Source organism: Phyllopteryx taeniolatus, chromosome 9, assembly GCF_024500385.1.
Source record: "Phyllopteryx taeniolatus isolate TA_2022b chromosome 9, UOR_Ptae_1.2, whole genome shotgun sequence".
NCBI classification, from domain to species: domain Eukaryota; kingdom Metazoa; phylum Chordata; class Actinopteri; order Syngnathiformes; family Syngnathidae; genus Phyllopteryx; species Phyllopteryx taeniolatus.
Genome location: NC_084510.1, coordinates 28,877,735 through 28,889,682, shown reverse-complemented (window position 1 = coordinate 28,889,682; position 11,948 = coordinate 28,877,735). Strand labels below are relative to the sequence as shown.

At 40.6% G+C, this 11,948-nt stretch overlaps 1 protein-coding gene across 4 annotated transcripts in view; it reads right to left on the bottom strand.

Annotated features, from left to right (window-relative positions):
• Window positions 1-197: 197 nt before the first annotated feature.
• tfap2c (transcription factor AP-2 gamma (activating enhancer binding protein 2 gamma)) overlaps window positions 198-11,948 on the bottom strand; it is a 19,983-nt gene continuing 8,232 nt past the window's right edge. For 2 of the 4 annotated variants that reach the window (XM_061784321.1, XM_061784322.1), the window contains 5 exons: window positions 11,274-11,345; window positions 9,282-9,504; window positions 5,920-6,038; window positions 4,192-4,333; window positions 198-3,422 (listed from right to left, as the gene is read on the bottom strand). In XM_061784321.1, coding sequence (XP_061640305.1) covers window positions 3,134-3,422; window positions 4,192-4,333; window positions 5,920-6,038; window positions 9,282-9,504; window positions 11,274-11,345 — 845 coding nt within the window. In that variant the 3' untranslated portion in view covers window positions 198-3,133. The remainder of the gene's footprint in view (window positions 3,423-4,191; window positions 4,334-5,919; window positions 6,039-9,281; window positions 9,505-11,273; window positions 11,346-11,948) is intronic. The other 2 variants (XM_061784323.1, XM_061784324.1) reach the window with 1 other exon arrangement.

Here is an 11,948-nt window from a genome sequence, read left to right as displayed (position 1 = left end):
GGTCCCATTGCCCCCGAATTTGCCCCCGCTTCTCCTCACAAGGGTCGCGGGAGTGCTGGAGCCTATCCCGGCTATCATCGGGCGGGAGGCGGGTACACCCTGAACTGGATGCCAGCCAATCGCAGGGCAGAATTTGCTGTTTATTTATAGAAAACCATCCAACACGTGACGAAACAGCGTGAAGAAGAGGCATGTGAGTCACTGTCAAGCATCAGGCTTGAATCGTGTTTATTTTTTCTACTGTTTTCTTAAAATCTTTCACATCATTTCCAAAATGAAAAAAAAAGCATATCACGCCCGCTTGCTAACCTCTCTACTCAATAGAAAACTAACCCGTTTATTATAAAACACGCCATCATGAAAAACCACACACCAAAAAAAAAAAAAAAGTGTCCATTATTTACAAAAAAAAAAAAGAAAAACAAAAGAAAGGCCCATTAAATTACAACATAAATTAGAAAATATTTACATCGGGGGACAAGCTTGTGTGGATAAAATTCTATATTGGGATTTAGTGTCTAATTAGAAAGAAATATTTACACGATTACCACATGCTCACAACACACACGCATGCACGCACGCACACAAGCACACGCACAGGGGTAAACTCATCTATAGGTTGATATTTTTTTTTAAATACTAAAAGGATGAACACATCATGTGTCAACAAATAGAATGAGTTTTAAAGGGGACATATTATGTCAAACTGACTTTATAATTGTCTACAGATATTTGTGTGCCTTCCAGCCAATCGAGTGTGAAAATAAACAACCAATTAAATCTTTTGTTGTTTGCCTATTTCTGAAAATGAATATTTAATTAGCATAAAAACGTTCCCCACAGCAAATTTCTTCACCCATGACCTGCCAGCTAGGTCGGGTGAAGTTTCAAGTTTGGGGGCGAGGCATGTTTCTATTTGCATGCACGGATTGCCTTGCATTTTGTTTGAAAAAATATGCTATCGGGCTAATGAAGCGTAATTCAGCAGGGCGATGCCGTGCTACCTCCACGAGTGGAAATACAATCCAAGCGTTTTACTTGGTCTTTACCTGTGCACTAACATTTTTAAGATTTGGGGCTCAAAAGGTAACCACCCCCCATAGTCCTCATAGCAACAAAAGCCATTCTTGGTGAGCAGTGGCTCATTTGCATGAGACAGGACTGCCCCCTCAAAACAGGCTGATTTCAGCTCAACAAGGAGGGTGAACAATTATATAATTCTTGGTGTGATGAAAGCATTTCGCTGACATGTTATTAAGATGCATGGGAATTTATTTTATATTTTGATATTTTAAATGGTGAAAAAAAATGCACAATGTCTCCTTTAAAGGGAGCATATTATACATTAAAAACACACCCACAGGGAGTTTCTCTGTCCATGACTTGGCAGCTAGGCTGGCTGAAGATCTGCCATTTTGAAGCGGAGGCCTGATTCGGCCTGGGGAACATCATGCACCACATGCACAGATGCGCTACCCAAATGGACAAGTGAAATTCATCCGCTTGGTGATGAAGTGCTGCGTCCACGAGTGAAAATACAATCCGTGCTTTGTACTTTGTCTATGGGGAGGCTTACATGCACTCACTTTATTTTAGACTTAGGGCTCAACAGGTAGCCACCGCTTTCGTCATCATGGTAACAAAAGTCATTGTTGCGTTGGCACACCCCGCAGTAGAGGGAGGGCGGGACGGCGCCTTCAAAACAAGCTGATTCCAGCTCAAAAAGTTCATTTGTGTGAAACAGCGTCCTATAATTATTGATCCTTGGTGTATTTTGACAAAAGCATGTCCCAGAAATGTTATTAAGACACTTAGGAACTGTTTCTAATCATAAAAAAAAAGCATAATATGTCTCCTTTAAGACAGCATACAGCGAGGCTTCTGTTGTGTGACCCATTCAGACAGCACAAAACAACATTGGAATGCTCCTCACGCGGTCATACAAACAAAGCACGAGCAATAATAACAGAAAAACAGTGGGGAATTGCGTCTCTGTCTCATAAAAAAAAAAAAAAAAAAAAAAAGTTGTCCTTTTACGAGTCCGCCGAGACACAGGAAATCAGAGGATTTGCCTCCAGACTCCACTGAGGAGGAGGAAGGAGGAAGGAAGGAAGGAAGGAAGGAAGGGGGGCTCACAGCAACTCATCTTGAAATGATGTCCTCTTGAAGGCAGGATAAAAAGAGCATGCGCCGATCCTCCAAGTTGCCCGGCAGCTGCCTCGGAGAAACAGCGGCTGTGTTCGGAATCGTTCACTCATTCCCTAATCACTATATACAGAGTTTCATTTTAGTGGATAACATACTGTAGTTCACTAAAATGTCCACTAGAAATCCACACAGCGAATAGGGTAAGGAATGAGTGAAAGATTTGAAACGCAGCAACTGCGTTCGGAATCATTCATTAATTCCCAATCCCTAATTACTACAAAGGGATTTTTACATAGCAGACCTACTTAGTCCCTAAAATGTCCACTGAAATTGATTTTTATATAGTGGACTATAGAGGTGATAATAAATCCCGAACAAACTAATAAATTAGAACAACATGATATTGTTGTATCTCAAAGTACTTGAGTTGATCTCCATCCGTGTTTTCATTTTTCTGCATTAGCGCAATTGCATCGTGGGATGTATTTAATAATCTCATCTGTCTCAATCTTGAGGCGACGCAATGCCGCGAAGCTCCCGCAGAATGAGGACGTGGTGGAGAAACTTCTCAGGCAGTTGAAGTCTCCGAGAGCGTTAACAGATTTATTTTCAAGCTATTTACAACACACCCAATAATGTGTAAAAATAACGGAAACAATTCTAACAAAATAAAATAAAACTGACCGCCTTTGGACATACAGGGTTTCTGCATGTGTTTAGTAAATGAAAGTATGAATCAAAGTAGCCCTAGCATCCTCCCATTGGTCTGTATGCGGCCCTTGGAGGAAAACGTTTGGACACCCGCGACATAGGGCAAATACAATACAATACAAAATAGCCGACTCACTATTTAGTGCACTATATAGTGAATAGGGAGTGATTTCGAACACAGCCCCGTGCGACAATACTAGATTGGAAGGGGCCGGGCGTACCAGGGGTTTTGGAGTTCACAGGGAGCGGGGGGGGGGGGGCGGGCTTGCTGGTCTCATTTCCTGTGCTTGTCCAGTTTGTCGGAGGATTTGCCGCCGCCGTCGGAGCCTCCCTGCGTGTCGGAGCTCAGGTACATCTTGTCCACTTGTTTGAGGGCCTCGTTCAGGTAGTTCTGCAGCGAGGTCATGGCGGCGCAGATGGCCGGCGAGCCGAAGCCGTGGCTGATGAGGCTGAAGTGGGTCAGGCAGCCCTGGATGCCCGGCTCCAGGATGGGCGCTGGACGCGAGTTGCCCAGCGGCGAACGGTCCTGGGTGAGGAGGTCGGTGAACTCCTTGCAGATTTGCCTGCGGGGAATTGGGAGGAGAAACCGACAAAAATTCATTTCACATCCTTTTTGGACAATGTTAGGCACCCCAGTTCGTCAAAAAAAAGTGATTTTTCTATTTTTCCTATTTGTTATTTTGAAAACTACCACTGCATGGTTTTAGACCAGAAACAATGCACAGTTGGTGGAAACCTTATTATTTGGATTGCATTCTAAAAACGTTTTTTTTTTTTTTAATACTGCCCACAGCAGTGGTTCTAAAACTTTTTACATCAAGTACTACCTCGAAAATACTTAGATCTCCAAGTACTACCATAATGACCAGCATTAAAGTACAATAGCATACTAAACCCAAGTATTCATCAAAAAATGAGCCGAGGTTTTATTCACTTTACAGTATCTAATATTACTGTAAGCCACTGTAACATTACGCACAGTTTGAACATCATCATTGCTCTTCAATATAGGTGAATAAAAACAACTGCACTCAAACAATGATTCAAATAAAGTGTATTGCTCATAAAAGTCAACTAAAAGTTGTACCTAAATAAATGTTTGGAAACAAACTGCTCGAAAAGATTAAAAGTAAATGTACTTAAACGTTAAATACAACTGAACTGTACTGAACAAATGTACTTTTCAGGATTTGGGAGAGAGAAAAAAAGTTTAAGCCACAGTAAGAATATGCGTTTGAACATTTAATTCAATAGACAAGACTGCAGGTAACTCGCAAATTCTGTCATTGTTTAGTGACAGTGAATTTCCGTGCACACAAGATGACGACTCACTTGGCAGCGAGGAGCATGTTCTTGCGAGAGTTAACCTCGTTGCGTTCTACATGCGGCCTGCCCAGGTACTCCGCGATGGCCTTGGCAGGAAACTCCGTCTCGCACACGTAACCGAAGTCACGGGCTAAATGAACAGCTTCACCTGAGGAGAAACCAAAAAAATAATAATAATAAAAAAAAGGGCAGCGTCGTGAGAAAGAGCGCCTTTGACTGAGCGGTAACAACATTAACAAACGAGGAGGGGCACGAGGTGCGCGTCAGCTATTCGCTCAGAGCTTTTCGTATTGAAGTTGTAAGGTCAGCCTTGCCTCCTGGAGAGCCGCGTGCAAGATAAGGTCAGATTCAACTCGCGAGGTCTCAAAATAACATCAGGCCCCCAGACATTCTCGCCGCGCAGTCATCAGACTTTTTAATCAAAGTGAGGGCAGCAGGAAGACAGGGGCCAACAGTACTTGTGATTGTGATCACTGTGGGGCTAAAATATGACTGGTCTATATTTATGACAGAGGTAAAAGGATGTGTTAGATTTGATGGAAGACTTGGGGGCAAAGAACAGAATTCTGAATGAATTTATTGTGTGTCAGCTGACCCGTCAGACACTCTGATGCAAGTATTATTAGCGACCAAAATATGTTGGAGGCTCACTGCAAACCAAATACTTCCACCTCCAGTTATAAACCGTGGCTGGAAAGTCCCCCCTTGGGATGTGGCATTGGCCAAAAACATGAATCCAAGATTTATTTTTTTGTACGAATGTAACATTCACTTTATTTACATTTATTGTTACACTTTATGGAGGACGTATTGAACTAAGAATTTAATGCATATAAAATTAGTGTACTACACAACAACAACTTTTTTTTTTTTTTTTTTTTTTTTTTTACTTTAAGTGACTTTTCCCCAAAAATACAAACTATTGTTTTTAACTGTGTGTTTAATGAGGAAAAATACCACTCTATAATATTGTTATTTATAAACATACAGTAATGGCATAATGAATTACATAGCAAAGAATGAAATGAATGTTTTTGCCACAGTTTTCGCTTCAATTCAATAGACATTGTGCTACTCCTTCTGGTCTGCGTGCCAGACATGAAAATAAACATGTAGGAGACAGTCATCATTGCTCAGTAAGCTACAGTAATATTAGTCATTCTAAGCAGAGGATAAAAAATATATGCCTGTGAGTGTTGTTGTCTGTCTACATGTGTTGACGCACCGTTTGTGTTCAAATATCTGTTTCTTAAAAGGTTATTACATCGCAACACAGACGCTACTCATTAGGCTGTCTGTGGCATTTTGCATTGTTTTTTAGAATTAAGCTAAATGAAATGATCTAAAGCAAAGATATATGGTTGTTTGAAATACACAACGTGTAATTGTCTTGTTTTATATTTAGTTTGACAGCAAACTTCAAATGGGAGTGGAATTATATAGTTTCAAGGCTCTTTTTTGAAGAACTGTTCATCATCTGCCAAACTAACCAAAAATTTATGTTTTTGGGATGTGGTTGCCATGTTAAGAGGTTGTTTTTGTTCAATTGCAAAGAATGTCAATAATGAGTGGCATTTGGGGCACGGCGTTCAGACAATAGCTATACACTCGCCACATTTTTTTAAACGCGGCTAGATTGACGTTCCCACATTCTCGCTTTATTAGAGCAACATTCCAGCTTTAGAGTAATTACAGCTGGAGAAGGTGACGCATTGGCCGAGTGACGCGTCTCACCTTCCACAAGCGAGGTAAGTAGAGTGACGTTAGCCGCCTTCCTTCGTCCCGCAGGCAAGTTGAGCCCAATTTTGTCCAGTTTTTCTCGCAGCGAGCGACCTCCGTTTTTTGATTTGGCTCTGCGAACACACACACACACACACGTGCGCGCCCACACACACACACAAAAGAGACACAGTAAGTAACTGCCAGCCGAACGGCACAGCGAGCAGACGTTTATTGAAACCTGTTCATAGTGCATTGAGAAATGAACATGACATTTAATACTCTGCTCGCATGTTTTGTGACGGATTCCATCAACCCGTCCATCCATTTTCAAAAGTGCTCATCCCCATGAGGGTCTCCAGTGAGATAGAGCCTATCCCAGCTGTCTTTGGGGTTGACAAGCAGGGTACACCCTTGACTGGTCGTCAGCCAATCACAGCACACATATGGACAAACAACCATCGCAGTCAGATTTATACCTAGGGACAATTTAGAGTCTTCAACTAACCTAACATGAATGTGTGGAGCCTCTCCCAGCTGACTATCGGCAAGAGAAACCGAGTGTGACTTGAATGGTTGTCAACATAGAGTTGCTTCCTCAGTGTTCCACAGCAAAGTATGTCGATCAACTTGACTTGGGAATGTACAGATTTACATAGCAAGATCAACTGCATGCATTTGGTTTAACAGAATTACGAAAGTCACTTCTTCTACACTACGTCCTTATTGAATGACAGAGGAGCCAGTATGGAGCCTTGAGGCACACCAAACCAAATGTTCTCCATCCATTTTCTAGAGCGCTTGTCCTCATTAGGTTCGCGGGTGAGCTGGAGCCTATCCCAGCTGATGAATTAACCTAACGAGCATGTTTTTGGAATGGGGAGAAGACCGCAGAGCAGAGATTCAAACCAATGAACCTCAAAACTGTGAGGCAGACGTGCTAACCAGTCATGCATCACTCTGCCCTGGACTGATTCCAAGCATTAAAAAAAAACACAACAACAAAATTGTGAAGACATACAGCACTGTGGTGGAAATAACCTGCTAGTCGAGGAACTTGCCGTCTCGCCCATGCGGGAACTATTCAAGTCTGATTAAATGAAATTAACACGCTCTTTTGTTCAGTGAAAAGGCCGTGAGACAACTGACAGGCAACATCGGCAGTTGTGCGTTGTCTTTCCAAGTAACACAACTCCCCACGATGCACTTTTCTGCATGAGTGGCGGTCCAGCTCTCCCTGTGAGATAGGCAGCATCTTTGGTTTGTGCGCACCAACCCCCACCACCACTCCCCCCCCCCCCGCCCCCCCCCCCATCCCTTCGCCTGTCCCTGCACAAATGATCCCCCACCTCGTGCTATATGACCTACTTAAAAATGCTTGTGAGCGTGTGTGCGTGTGTGTGTGTCAGCAATAACGCGAGGCACATGGGAAGCAGCAAACGTGCGCTCCAAGCACAAAATCTCCAGTCAGGGGCGTCTGGTATATACTAGCTCCTCACACATGCTCTCACACGCGCACACACAGACACAATCTCAAATCACTTTTTCCCAACTGAAATGAATGGAAAAGCCATTAATCTGTTCCAGCTGTCAGATAAAAAAAAATAAAAAAATAAAAAATAAACATTTGTATAATGTGTTTTAACAAGAAATAAAGCACTCTATAATATTATGCGTTTATGCGTGTGTTTATGAAAACATACAGTAATGACATAATTCAGTAGACTGTAAAGAACTAAACAGTTTTTGCCACATTTCTTGCTTCAATTCAATGGATATTGTGCTGCTCCTTTTTAGTGTGTGCATTTTGGCCACCTGGAGGCAGTATAATACAGACAGAGACACACAAAAAACAGTTTCACATTCCACTCAGCAAGTTGCAGCAATATTAGTTATTTTTTCCGCAAAGAATAAAGAATACATGCCTGTGGAGGTGCAACGATTAATCGACAACTCATCGATTATCAAATTATTCGATAATTTCTGACAATCAATTAATCATTAAGAGACCTCGTTTAACTTAAAATTGTCCAAAACCTCAGAATTTCAGCCTCTCAACACTGAATATTAATAATTACATTTATTATAATAATAAATCAGACTGATTATGTCTGTGTTTTATCAAAATAAGACATTTGCAAACATTTTTTTTTACTTTGGAAATCAATTATCAAACTTGTTGCCTAGTTTCTGACGTTACCTACTAAACCGGTAACTGAAACATAATCCATTTATGCATTTTCTGCACTGTCAATTTGAAATAATGTCCTCTATTTGATTAAAGGGTGGAAATAATTAAAAAAAATATTATCCGATTCATTAAATCGATGGATTAATCAATTATTAAAATAATCATTAGTTTCAGTCCAAAATGCTGTGAGTTCTTCTTTGTTGAATTTGTCGTGGGGATTTATTTGTTTTCTGAAGATGTTGAAAAATGACTGAGGCAACAATGCTATTAGGCTGACAAAAGGTTTTTGTCACTAAAGTCTAATAAAAACAACACTAACTGCAACTAACTACAGTATAACTTTGTTAATTAAGTATCTCAAATGTAATATTTTATTTTATCATCATGTCATTACGGCGGCCGACTGGTTAGAGCGTCAGCCTCACAGTTCTGAGGACCCGGGTTCAATCCCCGGCCCCGCCTGTGTGGACTTTGCATGTTCTCCCCGTGCCTGCGTGGGTTTGCTCCGGTTTCCTCCCACATCCCAAAAACATGCATGAATTGGAGACTCTAAATTGCCCATAGGCATGACTGTGAGTGCGAATGGTTGTTTGTTTCGATGTGCCCTGCGATTGGCTGGCAACCAGTTCAGGGTGTACCCCGCCTCCTGCCCGATGACAGCTGGGATAGGCTCCAGCACGCCCGCGACCCTAGTGAGGAGAAGCGGCTCAGAAAATGGATGGATGGATGGATCATGTCATTACATCCAACATTTACTAGCTCAAAAATTTGGATTTGTATTTATTTATCTATCTGTGAAGCAAAGAAAAACCTTTTGTTTGTTTTTTCAGGTGAAAAATTTGGAAATACAGGCCAACTGGCAGCAATGCACAATAGCGGTTCATACATCTGGCTCACAGTCCGTAGATTCTGGGTTTGAATCTCGGCTCGAGCCTTTATGTGGCGTTTCCATGTTTTCTGGTTTCCTCCCACATTCCAAAAACATGCATGTTAGTTTAACTGAAGACTCTAAATTGTCTTTTGATGTGATCTAGTCCAGCTTGTGACCCTCATGAACACAAAGCTCTATAGAAAATAGATTTATTATTTTTTGTTTTTTGCTTTTGTACAACAACAAAAATAAATTCAGACCTATTGCTACAACTGAGAAGCCGAATGTTCATTTTTTGAAGGTTTGCAATCTGACCTGCGTAAAACTCCTCCCAGCAGCGACGCGTTCAGGCACTCCGGCGGCGAGAGTCGCCTCTGGACCTCGGCCACCGTCACCTTGTACTTGGACGTGGAGCTCAGCAGTGAGAGGCGACCCGGGACGGAGCAGAATACCTCCGTGGGGTTGGACACCATGCCCAGCAGGGACTCCTTCTGGAAGGGGAGGCCCAGCGCGTTGCCTTTGGGGAGAGTCACGGGCCCTGAGCCGGGTGGAGAATGTGAGTGAGACACCGAAAAAGATGAGTCAGTTGTAGCATGTGTGCTGGTAGTTTTGTTATTCATCCAAATCATTTTGATGATCGTGCAGCACAATGTGTTTTCGCTCAAATTTACCAGGAAATGGCACAAAATGTTTATAGCTAAATAAGGTTTCCCAAATCTAAGTGTGAATTCTCAAACCTCCCACAAAAAAAAAAAAAAAAGTAACACATTCCACAAACATGGCTGCCAAAATGATAGATTTTACCATTAAAATAAATAAATAAAACAAAAGCAGTAGTTCCACATCATTTTTTTTAAATTCATGAATAAAAAAGAAATCAAATCAGTTTGGGCATTCAACACTACACAAACATGGCCGACAAGTTGCTGTGAAAACTCTACGCTAACACAGTACTTTCACATATTTTGTATAAAGTGGTCAATGTTATTTTTTATAAAACTCACAAAATAAAATGTGTTTTTTTCCCAAGTGACATAGTGCATGAAAATACTACATGTTGTGGCATTTTACCACGAAAAGGCTTTATTTTGCAATAGTTTCAATTTGAAGCTTAAATTATAGAGCTATATTATTTTTGTTCAACCAAAAAAGAAAAAGTAAAAAATGTTGACTCTTGCCCCACTCCACAAACATTTGCTGACAATTTGTTGAACAAAATGCTCTGCTTTGCAAGAGTTTCAACAGCAGGGTTAAATCATGATATATTTTTTAAGTAAATTCACAGAATAGACCTAAAAAAAAAAATTCTAATTCTTCCCTCACTCCGACAAACTGCTTTAAAAATACTACGGCTATGTTTCACATATTTTCATGAAGGGGTTAAAGTGAATGTGTTAGTGTTAAATTATATCATTCACCAAATATTCATAAACAATACAGTTGAGTCTTGTTCTCTACTAAATGCAACACCTTCCACAAATATGGCTGACAAAATGCTAGCTGATGCTTTATTGTTACATAAGGTGATAAAAGTTTGGGAGGTTGGCAGTAGACCACAAGTGTCAAGGCCCGGGGTACCAGAACATCATTTTTTTTAAAAAAATGTGTGTCCCACTAAAGCAAATTAAGTCTACAACACTTCATCTCTCTTTCTAAATGGATTTGTTTTTTGTCATTTTGGCACAAAATTTAACAATAACACCAGTAATGACATTTGATTGTCACTATTATCCATGACTTCTGATTTCAAACCCAATTTGTTGTTAAAAATGCATATAATAACAATGAAATGCAGGGGGGAATTGTGTATATGTAATAATATGATTTTCACCATCATAACAACCCTCTGAGGGAAACCCAAACTATGATGAGTTTGAAATTGCATACTGTTTATATAATATGCACTCTAAGGACAGTCTTTTTTTTTTTTTTTTTTTTTAATAAATGTGTTACTGGCTAACTGGACTAAATACAAATAATATTTCTGCAACAACACACTCCCCAAACATCGCCGAAAAGTTGTACATAAAGAAATAACTGTTTGATACTATAGCTCTGAAAAGTCACAATTTGGGCGCTAGTGTAGAAGTAACTAAGCCACTGTCCACAAACATGCGCGGATTATACATACAGCCACTGATATAATGATATAATCCTGATTTTTCCTTATGAAATCACCTTGAAAATCTACTTGGAAGGTTATTAAAAAAAAATTAAAATAAAAAAAAAAAACAAGCACTGACAGTCACTGGACACACAACCACAGCACACTAACGAACACAACAAAAGCGAGGCGACAATCCTCACCCCCAAGGATGCCCCCCTGATAACAAGTCCTCTGTACGCGATCAAGGCTCCTGGCCCCTCGCAGTCCTAATACTGAGACAGAAATCACAAGAGTCACACACGTGGCGCCTGCTCCGGGGGAAGCCTAGTTTGCCCACAGCGTGCCCTCCAGCGTGGGAACGCCACATGATGAGTCATCATATCTTTCTATCGAAACAAGCAAAAGCCTTTTTTTTTTGCATCTTTTTCCAGAGTGTTCAAGCTCTATATGTTGTCGAACACGTGAAACATGAAAACAAGTGTAGCGTAGAGAATTAGAGATCTATGTGACACTTACTGTACACTAGACCCCAAAATATACTAACACATTTAATTTTTTTTTTCCACAAAACTATAATTGAAGTGAGGAATAGGTAGGTCGAAAAGGTCACGTGGTAAACAACGTAAACTGGTTTAAACCCTATTTTACAGAAAATAAAACTATGAAAGCAAGTTCGATGCTTGATATTTCTCTATCAAGGATGTGGGAATTTCAAAATAAGAGAAACACTGTGAGTATGAAAGAAGAGCAACAAATATGTAATACATGAGGCTATGTATCTAAGCAGAAAAGCATAGGCCTTTCCGCACCATTTTTGAGGTGTTCAAACTCGCATATGTCATGTCAGCACCTTGACAAAAAGCCAACGGGGACAC